This window comes from Mastigoproctus giganteus, chromosome 2 (genome assembly GCF_048544385.1).
Source record: "Mastigoproctus giganteus isolate SK-2022 chromosome 2, ASM4854438v1, whole genome shotgun sequence".
NCBI lineage: Eukaryota > Metazoa > Arthropoda > Arachnida > Uropygi > Thelyphonidae > Mastigoproctus > Mastigoproctus giganteus.
Window position 1 is genome coordinate 18,417,752 of NC_143576.1, and position 15,910 is coordinate 18,433,661.

General features: G+C 36.6%; 1 protein-coding gene across 1 annotated transcript in view; it reads left to right on the forward strand.

The window, feature by feature from the left end:
• LOC150089192 (vascular endothelial growth factor receptor 1-like) overlaps nucleotides 1–15,648 on the forward strand; it is a 418,391-nt gene extending 402,743 nt beyond the window's left edge. The window contains exon 22 of the mRNA XM_090389759.1: nucleotides 15,124–15,648. Within this exon, the coding sequence (XP_090245885.1) occupies nucleotides 15,124–15,648 (525 nt within the window). The remainder of the gene's footprint in view (nucleotides 1–15,123) is intronic.
• Nucleotides 15,649–15,910: the final 262 nt, after the last annotated feature.

Below are 15,910 nucleotides of genomic sequence, written 5' to 3' on the forward strand. Positions count from 1 at the left end.
ACATAAGCCATTGGGAGATCAAAATTGAGAGTAGGCGTGTGCTATAGGCCTAATGACACTGATGAGTATAATAAGAAACTGTACAGGGAAATAGAGTGGGCCAGTAAATCAGAAAGTCTTATAATGGGAGATTTTAATTTCCCAGATATTGATTGGAATTTGGGGGCTGGTCACCCACACACTAGCAAGGCTTTTGTGGATTTATTGGATGATTGTTTTCTACATCAGCATGTTCAGGAGGCAACTAGAGGGGGTAATACTCTTGATTTGATTATCAGTAGTGATTGTTCATGCATTAAGAATCTGCAGATAAATGAACCAATAGGTGGCAGTGATCACAGTGTGCTGAAGTGGGATTTACTCAAAGAGGTAACTACCATTAGGGGTAAAGGGAAGGGTTATTGCTTTCGTAAAGGTGACTACGATGGACTGAGGCAATATTTAAATTCTATACAGTGGGACCAACTGATGATATTACCAACAGCAAATTTAAAATGGGAAGCATTCACAGAACTTATCTTGGAAGCTACTAGGCTTTACATACCAACTAAGAAATATTGTTCAAGGTTTAGGCCTAAATGGATGTCAGATGAATTAATGAGACATATGGCAGAGAAGAAAAATGCATGGGATACATACAAATTAACACGTGACACAGAAGCCTATGATAGATACAAATTGATCTGTAACCAAGTTACAAAGGAGGTTAGGCAGGCGAAGGCAGATTACGAGAAATCTTTGGCAAGGGATGCAAAGAAAAACAGCAAAGAGTTCTTTACTTATGTAAACTCTAGAAGGAAGGGGATGAATCAGATTGGTCCACTTGATATCGATGGGTCAACTGTAGCTAACAAACTAAATGAATATTTTGCATCGACATTCACACATGAGGAGTTATTCAGCGAGGGGAATGCCAGAGGTGTATTCAACTCTGGCAGTAAGCTAGAGAATCTTGTAATAACTGAGAGTAAAGTGGAGGAGAAATTGTTGAATATAAACACAAGAAAGGCACCTGGGGTGGATGGGATCTATCCAGTTATATTAAAGGAGTAAATAAATCATACATCTTGAATAAATCATATTTATTCAAGATGTAAGCAAACCCTTAGCCATAATTATGAGAGCTTCCTTGGACTCAGGGGAGGTCCCCCTGGACTGGAGATGTGCAAATGTGACCCCAATTCACAAAGGAGGATCAAGTAATTATAGACCTGTTAGTTTAACTTCTGTTCCCGGAAAATTAATGGAGGCACTGGTTAAAGAAGCACTGCAGGATCATCTAGACAAGACTTCAGCTATAGCTTGGACACAGCATGGTTTTGTTAAGGGGAGGTCTTGCCTGACCAGTTTGATTGGATACTATGATGCAGTCACAAAAGAACTGGATGCAGGGAATAACTTTGATATTATATACTTGGATCTTAGAAAGGCTTTTGATACTGTTGCACATGGAAGACTGCTGCACAAATTGGAGCAGTGTGGCTTTGGAGGCAAATTGCTGCTATGGATAAAGGGGTGGTTGAGGGGAAGAAGACAGAGAATGGTAATCAATGGACACTGCTCATTGTGGAATAATGTTATTAGTGGAGTCCCTCAGGGTTCAGTATTGGGTCCATTGTTGTTTTCTGTATTGTTAAATGATATTGATGATGGTATATCAAGCTTAATGTCCAAGTTTGCAGATGATACGAAGGTTGGCAGGGTTGTCAAGGACAGTAATGACACTATGCTGCTGCAACAGGATCTGGAAAGGTTGAGCAGATGGACTGAGAGGTGGCAAATGAAGTTTAACATTGACAAATGTAAAGTACTACATATGGGAAACAGCAACCCCAGAGCAACGTATCAACTCTGTGGTACTCCACTGACAGTGGTAGAGAATGAAAGGGACCTGGGGGTGGTTGTGCAGGCAGATATGAAGTTCTCTGAACAGTGCAGATGGGCTGCAAGAGTAGCTCATGGTGTATTGTCAATGATATATAGGAATTTTTCTAGCAGGGATAAGGAGGTGATTATTCCCTTGTATAAGGCAATGGTCAGGCCACACGTAGAGGACTGTATACAGGCCTGGAGGCCTCATTTCAAGAAGGATGTAGAGCTGCTGGAACAAGTACTGAGAAGGGCAACAAGATTAGTGAATGGAACAAAGGGGCGCTCTTACGAAGAAAGAAGAAAGGTTTAAGTTTTGCAAATTATAGTGTCTGGAGACTAGGCACCAGCGAGGTGATCTGATAGAGGTGTATAAAGCCTTGAATGATTTGAGCATGCTAAATCTGATGGGATTCTTCCTCTTGCTCAGAATAATCACCTGAGAGGGCATAAATTCAAATTGAGGAAAGACAGATGTAGGATAGACGTGCGGAAACTTGCCTTTAGCCAGTGGGTGATTGGTTGGTGGAACAGACTTCCATCCCTTGTCGTGGAAGTTGATAGCCTAAGTAAGTTTAAGGCTCATCTGGACAGGTATTTCGAACGAACAGAGGGGTGAAATGGAAGTGGTTATTTTTTATTTATTTTTATTTTTTAAAATTTTATTTTATTTTTTTTTTGGCTGATGCTGCATAAGCTTGCTTTCTTGCATCAAATGCCTCTACTAATGCTAATGCTAATAACTTGGTATACTTCTGTTATTCCTTTTCATAAACACTTCTTCGTGCATGAATATAGATGCAAAATATTTATTCAGTTTGTTAGCAACCAGAACAGGCTCATCAACAGTTTTGCCATTCATATCTAGTTGGCCAGTATGGTTCATCCATATCTGCTAGTGTTAATTAATCTAGGCAAAGAATTCTTACTACTTTTCTTTGCATTTATAGCCAAAGACTACTCATAATATGTCATAGCATGCCTAACCACCCTTGGTGACTAGATTGCAGATAAGCATATACTTATTATATTTTTATTATTAGCAGTATTAGTGGAAAATGATACAAGCCTATGCAGTTTTCTTTTTTGGATCAGCCAAAAAAGAAAAAAAAACCTAACGCTTCCCCACTAGTTTATCCCCTCTAACAGCAGTTTATCTTGTTCTTCCTTGAATTTATTCAAACTACCTATTTCTGCAATCTTAATTAGCATCTATTCCAACAATCAACCAACCTCTGACTGAAAGCAAATTTCCACACATTCAACCTGCAAACATCATTCCTCAATTTGAATTTGTGCCCCCCCTCACATGTGTAGAAGGCTGAGAAAGAGGAAGGATTCCATCAGCATTAAACTTACTCAATCCATTCAAGGTCTTAATTACCCCAATCAGATCACCTTGCAGGTGCCTAATCTCCAGATGCTGCAGCTTGCAGAACTGAAGTTGCTCTTTTATGCAGCTGTTGTTCTTCAGGTTGCTGACAAACTAAATAAATATTTTGCATCTACATTCACACAAGAAATTTTTATGGATGAAAAAATCAGAAGTATGGCAAGTTATAACTGGGAGCTAAAGGACTTTTTCATAATAACTGAGAAGAAAGTGGAAGAGAAATTGCTGAAGCTAAAAGTAAATAAGGCACCTAGGTCTGGGATATATACCGTATATAACTATATTAAAAGAAGCAGCAAGCTTTTGGTCATGATTATGAGAGCATTCTTGGAGTCAGGAAAGGTCCTGATTGATTACAGATCTGCAAATGTCTCCCCACTTCACAAGGGGGAAATCAAAGGGTGAAGTTAGTAATTACAGACTTGTAAGTTTGAAATTATTCCAAAGGAAATCATGGAGTGACTGGTTAAAATTGTAATGCACCATCTAAATGGTGAATGCAGTTTCATGGCAATTGCAACATGCATTTGTTAAGGAGGTGGCCCAACAAATACGATTGGATATTATGATCGTAGTAACAGAGAAACTGGATGCAAAGCCAACCGGGCTAGCCGGGTGGGTAGTAAAGTGCCTGCCTGGCAACCCAAAGGTCGTGGGTTCGAATCCCGCCTTGGACTTGGATCAAAGTACAGTAAACCCCCGCTATTTGCGGGGGTTACGTTCCTGAGAAATTCCGCGAATACTGAGTTATGGCTCCCATAGTAATAAAGGGGTTCCATTCCAAAGTATGAAATATATAAGTAAAACTAGTCTAAAATTTTTCTATGTATGTATTATATGTACCTTCATAATATGACTATGTACATAGACAGTACATAGTGGAATTCAATCATAAGGCATCGAAATGAAAATAAGAAACAATTTAATATTAAATGTAATATTTATTAAAATTTCAAACCAATGCCTTTGCTAGCTGAAAAAGTTATCCAGCCTCTGCTATCACCAGTTTCGCTAAAGTGTTGATAAAGGAGTTTTGGCTTTTCACGAATGATAGTGAACTTAACGGAATTTTATTTTGAGTTCAGTCTTCTATCCACAGATTTAAAGCTTTTTCCATTTTTTCTAATTTAACGTCACGAGTTACAGAGCAAATTTTTGAAGCAATTAACGCGTTTTCACGGACACTACGGTGGATTTTTCTTCCGATTTATTGATTGATCGTACCGTTGACTCATTGATTTTATAATGTTTTGCCACTGAGGAGACACTTGCACCATTAGAAATTTTGTCTAATAACTGAATTTTATTCGCTAATGTCATCATTTTTTGATCTTTTCACAATTCCCCTGTTATTTGTAGCGATATTTTTGTAGGGGTTATTGTCCACAATTTGTCCACAATAACGTCACTTTCTTCCGTTTAACACACTCGAAAAAGTCTGTTTTCACTAACACACTGCAAAACGGTATATTTTTCGCTTTTGTAAGCATATCAATTTATAAATTGATATATAAATTGATAAATTTATTCAATTTATAAGCATATAAATTAAAAGCAAACCACGAATTCTTCCATGACAAGCGCATAGCACATACTGAACAAGGATTAGCGAGAAACATCCACGCTCGCGATTTTGTCACCCCTCTCCCCCCCATCCACTGGACGCTGTTTTGACCGGGAAAGATAATTTTAGCCACGCCCATGTTTTTTTTTTTGGCGGAAAATTTTCACGGTAATTTAAAATTCAATTTTTTTAGGTTTCATTTTATATTAAATCAGTGACCGCGAAACCGCGAATAGCGGGGGTTTACTGTACTGCAAAAACCTTGGGAGGTGCACTATGGCCACAGAAGCCGATGCGCCAACAACTACAAAAAAAAAAAAAAACTGGATGCAAAAAATAATTTTGGCATCATATACTTATATTTCAGAAAAGTTCTTCATATCATACTGTTTTGTTTGCACTGTGTGTTTTTATAACATTAGGAGACAGGGTACTGCAATGAATAAAGGGATGGTTGAGTGGGAAAAGACAGATTATAGTTATCACTTGGCACTGCTGTTCTTGGAATAATGTTATTATTGGAGTCTCCCAGATTAAGTGCTGGGCCCACTGTTGCTCTTAATATTTATTAATGATATTATATCAGGTTTAACGTCTAAATGTACTGATGATACAAAAGTTATCAATGACAGTAATCAGGAAATGCTACTGCAAAAAAGATTTAGAAAAATTAGATGGGCTGAGAAGTTGTATTTGAAGTTTACCATTGGCAAATACAAGGAACTGCATGTGGTTAACAATTATTCCTGAATAAAATACCAATTATTTGGTACTACCATCATGGTAGTGGAGAACAAAGATCTGAAAGTAATTGTGGAGTCAGAAATAAAGTTCTTTGAGCAATACAAACAGACTGTTAGGACACCCCATTTTTTTTTTTTGTGAAATGAGGTACAGGAATTTAGTCAACACATGGCTAACTAGGAGATTATCCCATTGTATAAGGCACTGCTTAGGTCACATTTTGAGTACAGTTACTTCCCAACTTACAAAAGGGTTGCACCCTGCAGAACTCTACGTAAGTCGGAATTTCCCTAAATGCTTATGCAGCACTTGCAACTATGCCTGCTGAATTTGATTGAAGCAAAAAAGAAATATTCAACAAATGTGTAAATATAATTATTTATTCAATTTTTTTTAACTCATGTGCAGGGAAAATTACAAAAGTGTACAAAATTTCAAAATTATAAAATTACAAAAAGAGAGAGGCGACAGGCATAATGTCAGCAAGTTTTACCTTTTGAGCATTGTTGCCAGAATTACCGTATTTCCCCATGTATAAGACGCACCTTAATTTTGGGGCCCGAAATTTAAAAAAAAATGTATTACATAAAGTTATTGAACTCAAGTTTTACTCATCATAAAATTCATACAACTCCTCATCGCTTTCAAAACTCCCATCCATTAGCTTGTCCTCATCTGTGTCTGATGACGAATCACTGTCTTCATATATTGTCTCGTCCTCAGTTCCATTTATGGCATTTGAAATGCCACACTTCTTAAATGACTTGACAATGATCTCAATCTTGATATTATCCCAGGATCTTTTCACCCAGGTACAAACTTCTCCTATAGTTGGTTTCTTCACTCTTCCTGCTGGTGTCAAATTGTCCCCAGAAGACTTCATCCATTGGTTCCATGCGTCTCTCATGGCAGCTTTGAAGGGTTTGTTAATGCTGACATCAAGTGGTTGGAGCTGTGATGTCAAGCCTCCAGGTATGATGGCAAGTTTTGTTTTTTGCTCTGCAGCAATCTTTGTGTTTTTTGTTATGTGTGCTCTGAACTGATCAAGCACCAATAGGGCAGGTTTGCGTAATAGCCCACCTGGTCTCCTGCTCCAAACTTTGTCAAACCAGATCTTCATCCCATCCTGATCCATCCAACCCTTGTCATGAACGTGGACAATCACTCCTCGAGGAATGTCTTCTTTTGGCATTGTTTTGCGTTTGAAAATTAGCATAGGAGGCAGCTTGGTTCCGTCGGCACAACGAGCTAGAACAACTGTATAATGGCTCTTTTCATGTCCACTTGTCTTCACAGTTACAGTTTTCACCCCCTTTTTATCAATATTATCTTCTGTTACTTGGAACATCAAATTATAGGGGGACTTCGTCCATATTTGCAATCTGTCCAACTCAAACTGATGTGTCTTCCGACATTGAACGACAAAACAATGAAATTCAAGGATCTTCTGCTCATAGCTTTTAGGCATCTTTTGGGCAAGTCTTGTGTGTGTTTATGCATGCTTAGTCCATTCCGTTTCATGAACCTGAAGCACCAATTGTGTCCTCCTTTGAAATCAGTAACTTCTTTTTCAACAGCAATTCTTCTTGCCTCATGCTGAATCATCTTTGTGGACACAGGAATTCCAATTGCCCTTTGTTCTTCAATCCATATCTTCAATTCCCTCTCTAAATCAGGCCAGTTTGCTGACTTGCCTCTCATGGCCTTCTTCTGCCATGGCGTTTTCAGTAGGGTTTCTTCTTCCCGTAGCCAGTCTCGGATTGTTTTCTCAGTTGGAGGAGGATCAAACTTACGTTCAGCAGCACGATTTCCATTCACTTTTGCAAACTGGATCACTTTTAACTTGAATTCAGCACTGTACAAAAATCTTTTCTGAGCCATTTCTGGGCAGAACGTGGCAAAACGTAACCTGATATACCGGTAACAAGTGACAAACAATGAGCGCAAAGACAACAAGCATGAAAAAATGGGAAATGCAAGTAAAAAAATCTGCAACCACTGTATAAGATACACCCAGTTTTTAGACCCCAAATCTTTCAAAAAAAGGTGCGTCTTATACATGGGGAAATACAGTAACTCTCCAGCTGATAAGCACACCACCGAGGAAGTTGAGGGCTGTGGAGATTAAGAAGGGGTTTTTTCAAACGCATCACAAAATTTCTCTACAGTTGCAGAATCGGCACTGGCGACTTCACCAAATACTTTAATGTCTTGGAAACCAGAGCAATGCTTGAACCAGTTAAACCACCCGTTGCTTGCCATGAACTTGCTTTGGGGTTCACCGTACTTATCTATAATATCTTCATAAATACTTCTTGTTTTTGCTTGGTGAATGGCCATTGGACTCCGGAGCACATGCTTCTGAATCTGATTTTCCATCCATATTATTAATAGCTTTTCCATCTTCGATATAGCACCTGAATGCTGTTTTGTGATGACTGTTGATCTTTTAACATGTTCTTTTATACGTGCACTGTCCCTTAATATAGTTTTGTATTCACTGTTGAAGCAGCAAGACCTGTTTCCGTGCAATAGATGATAAACTTTGTCTTGCTTCATACTTCTTAATTAATCATCTTCATTTCTAGCAGTGCCAGCACTTGCACTTTCCATTGGTCCATTTCTCTTCACCATTGTAATAAGTAAATAAGAATGAAGAAAAAATTCTGAAAATTTATTTATTTTTTTTATATGATTGAAGATTTCAGTGAAGGGAAACTCATTGCACCATAATACCATAACGTAAAAACCCACAGAATTCCAGTTATCGGTATAATCACAAATGCAATAAGATCAAGTTTACTACCCATTTAAAATAGAGTGCACTAATAGCAAAGCCCAATAAACCAGAAAGTACAAATTGTTTTTATTGTTTTATGGTAGTGACCTCCAGATATGTTTTTTAGAAAAATATCAGAAATGCGTTCAAAATTGATTCTTATAACGGAACATATGATAACGATGAAAGTGTAGTGCAATTTCCATTATAAAAATGACCTTTTAGAGAGATAAATAGCTTAGTCATATAGTGAAAATTTCAACTTCCGAGATCTTGGAACAAATTATCAAAAGAAAACCAGTGTGTTATTGGGTTCACATTACGATATTTTCATAATACCTCCATTTATTCCTACGGGATGAAAAATATGTATCCATGATTTTTTTAAGTCTGCACCGGCTGGCAAAAACTTATGTAAAGGCGAATTTCTGTAAACCAGGGAGTGCCTGTACTGCATAGAGGTCTAGAAGCCACATTATAGGAAGGATGTGGATCTGTTAGAATGGGTGCAGAGAAGAGCAATGAGGTGGTAGTCGTAGTAGTAGTAGTAGTGGCATGTGATGCAAGAAGGCAAGTGTATGAGCTTATGCAGCATCAGCCAAAAGAAAAAAAAAAAAATCACACCATTCCCTCCAAATGCTTGTCCAGTTCCTCCTTAAATTTATTCAACCTATCAACTTCCACAACGACAGATGGAAGTTTGTTCCCAATTAACCACCCACTGGCTAAAGGCAAATTTCCGCACATCTATTCTACATCTAACCTTTCTTAATTTGAATTTATGTCCCCTTAGGTTCGTAATCTGAACAAGTGGAAGGATCGCATCAGAATTCAGCGTGCTCAACCCATTCAAGGTCTTATACACCTCAGTCAGATCACCGCGCAGGTGCCTAGTCTCCAGCCACTGCAATTTGCAGAACTTAAGCCTCTCTTGGTAAGAGGATCTCTTCATTCCCCTCACCAATCTTGTTGTCCTTCTCTGTACACGCTCAAGCAAATCTACATCCTTCCTAAAATGAGGCCTCTAGACCTGTACGCAGTACTCAAGGCGTGGCCTGACCATTGCCTTATACAGAGGGACAATCACCTCTTTTTCCCTGCTAGCAAAATTCCTATATATCATTGACAAAATCCCATGACCTGCCCTGGCAGCCTGTCTGCATTGCTCAGAAAACTTCATATCTGACTGCACAATTACTCCCTGGTCTTTTTCATTTTATACCACCTTAAGTGTAGTACCACACATTTGGTATGTTTCTCTGGGGTTAGTTCTACCCATATGCAGTACTTTGCATTTGTCAAGGTTAAACTTCAGTTGCCACTTCTTAGCCCATCTGCCCAAATTATCTAGATCCTGTTGCAGCAGCACACTGCCATTGCTGTCATTAACAACCCTACCAACCTTTGTATCATCTGCAAACTTCGACATTAAGCCTGATATACTTTCATCAATATCACTGATAAATATACAAAACAACAGAGGACCCAACACCGAACCCTGTGGGACTCCACTAATAATATTAGTCCACGAAGAGCAGCACCCATTGATTACCACACTCTGTCTTCTCCCACTCAACCATCCTTTTATCCGTTGTAGCAACTTACCATTAATACCATTCTGCTCCAATTTGTACAATAGTCTTCCATGCGCAACAGTGTCAAAAGCTTTCCTGAAAGATTAGGGAGTAGGGAAAAGGGTACTCTTGCCAAGGACGACTTTTAAGTTCTGCAAATTGCAGCATCACGAAACAATGCTCTGAAGTTGATTTGTTCTTTAGGGATAGAAAAGGGAAAAATATTCAGTTAACTCTTCAGTAGGGAAATATATCAAATAAATCTATGTAAACTGATTAATTAATCATCAATGCATAAGAAACTGAAAGGCAGTGATGGAGTAAAGGTCATGCAAATAAGGTTTTCACTGATTGCAATAAAGGCATACAGCCAATCCCCGACTTACGTAATACTCAACTTACAGAAATTCGACTTTACGTAAGTTTATTCCAGTTGGCAGAAAAAAATTTTAAAAATTGTGGAAACGTATTTTGCATCCCATAGGAATAAATGGAGGTATTGTGAAAATATCGTAATGTGAACCCAATAAAACATTGTTTTTTTTTTTTTTGGTAATTCATTCCAAGACCTTGGAAGTTGAAATTTTCACTATACAGGCTGGCTTTGATTAACGGGATTAATTCGTCCCACGAGCGCATCGTGCAAAATGGAAATGTGTTAATTGAATATAATAATCAATAGGAAAAATTATAATTGGTCCGTGATGATCAGGAATGTCCATAAAGAATTTTAAAAATACCTTTTAAATAACTTTTTAACTGCATACCATGGAAAAGATAATAAAAATTATAGAATTAAATGTTTATTGCACAAAATATATAATGAAGAAACTAACTGTTTGCTACGGAAATATTTGAACACAGTTGTTTGAACAGTTTTGGCTTTTTTTTTTCATCATACAATTTCCGATAGCCGAGAACAAGCTTCTCTAGGCCCTGGTGAAATAACATGCTTCTTTCGATGTTAGGATCAACATCCATTACCTTTTATTTAAGGTTCTCTGTGATACAAAAGATTTCGTCTAGTTCTTTTACTGTTATCTCCTTTGCGATAACATTTTCATCTGGCTTACACTCTTTTTCTTCAGCTTCTTCATGCACACACTGTTCCTCTATTCGAAGGAGATCGTTGCCTCTTAGCTGTTCTGAATGCAAATTCAGTGATTCTCGAACGTTAGCTGTATCCAAGCCTTTGAAACCAAGGTCATTGCCCATATTAGTTATCTTCAATAACCTTTTGAACTGCATCTTTGAAGCCAGTAAAATCATTTGCGCAGTGGGGTAAAAGAAGCTTCCAAACTGCTCTCATATTGCTGGCTATCACTTCTTCCCATGCTGCATGAATGTTTTCAATGGCCACTCGTATGTTATATTTTTTCCAAAATTCTGGTACAGAAATTGCACTGTCTCCTGTTGTAGCTTCAAGTGTCTGTGCAAATGTTCTACAGAGATAGTAAGCATTGAAAGTTGCAATCGTCCCTTGGTCCATGGGTTGCAATAGCAAAGTCGTATTCGCCGTTAAAAAAACAACTTTCACTTTTCATTTAAGTCACCAAGTGCAGAAGCATGTCCAGGTGCATTATCTAAAAGCAACAGAGCTTTAAAAGTAAGATTATTTTTCTTGCAATAGGCTTCAACTGTTGGACAGAAATAAGACGTAAACCAGTCTTCAAATAGGGCTTTGGTCATTCAGGCTTTTTTATTTGAATGTAAAATGACTGGAAGAGTTCGATGGCTGAATCCGTTTGAAGCCCTAGGATTTTGTGTATGGTACACAAACATAGGCTTCAATTTAAAATCACCTTCAGCGTTACCTTCTAATAAAAGTGTTAGTTGATCTTTTGAGACTTTATACCCAGGTTGTGCTGCTTCATTTGCAGCCAAATAAGTTTTAGTTGGCATCTGTTTCCAAAATAAGCCAGTTTCATCTACATTAAATATTTTCCAATCATCGTATTCACCCTCCTGAATGATTTTTTGCAATTCTGCAGGAAATTTGGCTGCATCTTCAGCGCTAGCAGCTTTCCCTGTTACTTTAACATTATGCAGTCCTGTTCGATTTTTGAAACATTCAATCCACCCTGAACTAGAAACAAATGTTTCAGTCTCCCCTTGATATTTTGTTTCTTTGAGCTTAGTAAAAATGTTAATATCTTTGCTCTGAATATTGTCCTTAGATAATGGAATTCTTTTTTTATTGCACTCTTCTATCCAAATTGATATTTCAATCATTATTGGAGTCCTGTTTCTGGTATTTTGTAAAACAAAGAAATTAATGAAACTTTACCTTTCTCTTTATATTCATTCTTACAGCTCAAGATAGTTCGTATGGTAAACTCAGTGTATCCTAGATCTCTTACGATTTTTGCATGGTTTGCACCACTTTCATATTTTTTAAAAACTTCAAGTTTTCAGCTAAAGTAATAACTTTTCATTTTTTTGTATTGCAGTCACGTTTTTTTATCCATATTTATATGGATAAAAAAACGTGATTATTGGGTAGAAAATTATTGGGTAGAAAATTAGAATTTTTAAATACGTCTGCACATGACTTTATTAGCTGGAGACAAACAAGTAACATGTCTACTTCTGATGGTTGATGGAACACGCTGAGGTGGGCAAATGCTTATTTATTGGCCGTCAGACACTTAGCATGCAATTCAAATCTTTTTCAACTGTCAAAAAAAAGATCGCGTTAACTGGAAATTTGCATCGCATAAAGTAAAAAGTGGTATAATTTTTTTAAATCGTGGTAACCGAAAACTGTGTTAATCAAACTCACATTATGCGAAGCCTGGCTGTGTAACTAAGCTATTTATCTCTCTAAAAGGTCATTTTTATAATGGAAATTGCACTACACTTTCATAGTTATCATATGTTCCGTTATAAGAATCAATTTTGAATGCCTTTGTGATATTTTTGTAAAACACATTTCTGGAAGTCACTACCATAAAACAATAAAAAAAATTTGCATTTTCCGGTTTATTCGACTTTTCTGTTAGTGCATCTAATTACGAACGGGTAGTAAACTCGCTCTTATTGCATTTGCAATAATCCCAATAACTGGAATTCTGTATGTTTTTATGTCACGGTATTATGGTGAAATGTGTTCCTCCTTCACTGAAATCTTCAATCATATAAAAAACATAAATAAATTTTCAGAATTTTCTCTTCATTCCTATTTACTTATAATAACAATGATGAAGGGAAAGCATCCAACGGAAAGTGCAAGTGCTGGCAGTGCTAGGAAATGAAATGGAACAAAATTGATTTAGAAATGAAGATGATTAATTAAGAAGTACAAAGTAGGACAAAGTGTGTCATCTATTGTATGGAATTAGGTCTCTACTTCAACAGTGAATACTATTTTAAGGGACACTGTGCGTATAAAAGAACGTGTTAAAGGATCAATACATTTCACACTGGGGCCAGTCCGGCCCAACAGTGATCACAAAACAGCATTCAGGTGCTATATCGAAGATGGAAAATCATTTTTTAGAAACAAGTGCCCCTGATTCTAAAGGCCATTCAAGCAAGAAGTATTTATGAAGATAACGATAAGTACAGCAACCCCAAGTCAAGTTCGTAGCAAGCAACGGGTTTAACAGGTTCAAGCATCACGCTGGTTTCCAAAACATTAAAGTATATGGTGAAGTCGCCAGTGCCGATTCTGCAGCTGCAGAGCAATTTTGTGATGTGTTGGAAAAACTCCTTCTTAATCTCCACAGCCCTCAACTTCCACAGTGGCATGCTTATCAGCTGGAGAGTTAATTCTGGCAACAATGCTCGAAAGGTAAAACTTGCTGACGTTATGCCTGTCACCTCTCTTTTTGTAATTTTATAATTTTGAAATTTTTGTAATTTTATAATTTTTGTAATTTTGTACACTTTTGTAATTTTTCCTGTGCATGAAATAAAAAAAATTTGAATAATTCTATTTACATGTTCGTCGAACATTTCTTTTTTGCTTCTATAAAATTCAGTGCACATAGTTGCCAATGTGGAATTTCCCTAAATGCTTATTTAGGGAAATTCCGACTTGCATAAAATTCAAATTACATAGCATTCCACAGAATGTAACCCTTACGTTAATCGGGGAGTGGCTGTATATATATGCAAGTAGCTGGAAGCCAATCTTCCACTGAACAGTTTATTCTGGCTGAAAGCTATTTTGCATGAAAATTTTTTAAATTTCTGATATAAAAAAGTTGCCACACTTGTCATTTTTGATTACAAGATCAAACATTTTCATAATTAGCTGTGGTATTCAAATATGAATGGATGGGTGAAATGGGAAGTTATTTTGGCTGATGTTTTATAAGCTTGCTTTTTTGTCATATGCCTCTACTAATGCTAATATCAGAACTATTGAGAACCAGTGGATGACCAACATTGGAGATTATAGTGATCTATCCACAGGGGCTCACATCGGGTGAGTATGGGCATGACACAACCAAGGCCCTGAGCTGGATAGCATCATTCTTCTCTTTCTTGGTGATTTGTTTCTACTTCTCTCTCTCTCTCTCTCTCTCTCAGGGTAACTTGGGGAATTTTTTTTTTTTTTTTTTTGGCTGGTGCAGCTTAAGCCTCAGGTTTCCTTGAACCATATGGCTAATAATAATACAGTATATTTTCATGGGGTTTAATAGGCATTTGAAGAAAAATATATTTCGGTTTTTTTTTGCCAAATATTAGGATTTGACATTTTCTGACTTCAACAATGATTGAGAGTGACATGATTGATTGGTTTGCACGCTGTTACATGAAATCTTCTACTGTTGACTGATACAAAATCTTTCACTTTGCTTTGATATGTCATGCACATTTTTTAAACAGTTTCTACTGTATTGCCATTTTTGATTTTCAGCCTGTTTTCATTTTTTAGGCTTTTCTTTTAGGTTCAGATGAAGCTGCTTTTTTTTTTTTTTTTTAGGTTCATATAAGCAGTGGAATATTAGATAAACAACTAATATTTTACTGTGAAGAAAAATATATGCCGGATAGAACATTAACATTAGTAGATGAATAGCTTTCAAGAATAAATTATGTTGTTCTTAATAGTTATCTTATTTATTATATAAAATAATGTATAATTTAATACAATTAAGGTCATTTTAGGTAATTTTACTTATTGTGTTTTTTTTTTTTTTTTTTTTGCATTTTTCATTCATTCTGATTTCAGTATTTGTTTAATTTTCAGTTCTACATAGATCTCAATGATCCTTACTTAGTAATGAATGAAGAATTTTTTAACAACAATGATTATCTCTGCATGGACAGTCCTCAGTTAAATAGCTACATGAATGTAAAAAATGATATCCTACAAGCCAAGCAATATTCAAATATTTCCTTGCCTAATAGAAATGGCACTCCAGGGCAGTACGACTGTATTCTCTCCATCCGTCCAGTGGGAGGTGGTCCTGTACCAAAAGAAGCAATGGAAGTTGTGCCAATGATTCAGCTTGATTCTTTGAGTGATAAACAAGAAAATGTTTCTGATACATTTTACTTAAATGTAAATAAGCATTCAAAAGTTCCTGCTTCAGAAACAGTATTCAAATGTTCCAATACTGATTATCTGACTATGGGCAATTTGAGTGAAGCTGAACAAGATGATGCCAGTGACTCTGTGTTTCTTGATAGTCCCAAAGAATTTCAAAATATTTCTTTTAGCAATAAAAACAATCTAGTTACACCTAAAACACTGGAAGTTTCAGAACTGTAAATTGTAAATTGTGTAAATAAACATTCTGTAATGTTTTCTCAGGTTTCTAATAATAATATATCTGCATTTTAAATGTCATAATAATAATAAAGAGATCTACAGTGTAAATGTTTATTTGACAATTCTACATTTAACTACCTACTGTACATATCAAATATTATCACTGTAAAAGTTACATAACTGTTGAAAGCTATACTGAAATTTTAGAAACTTAAGGAACAACCAGTTTCAAATATCATACAATAATACATACCATCTTAAG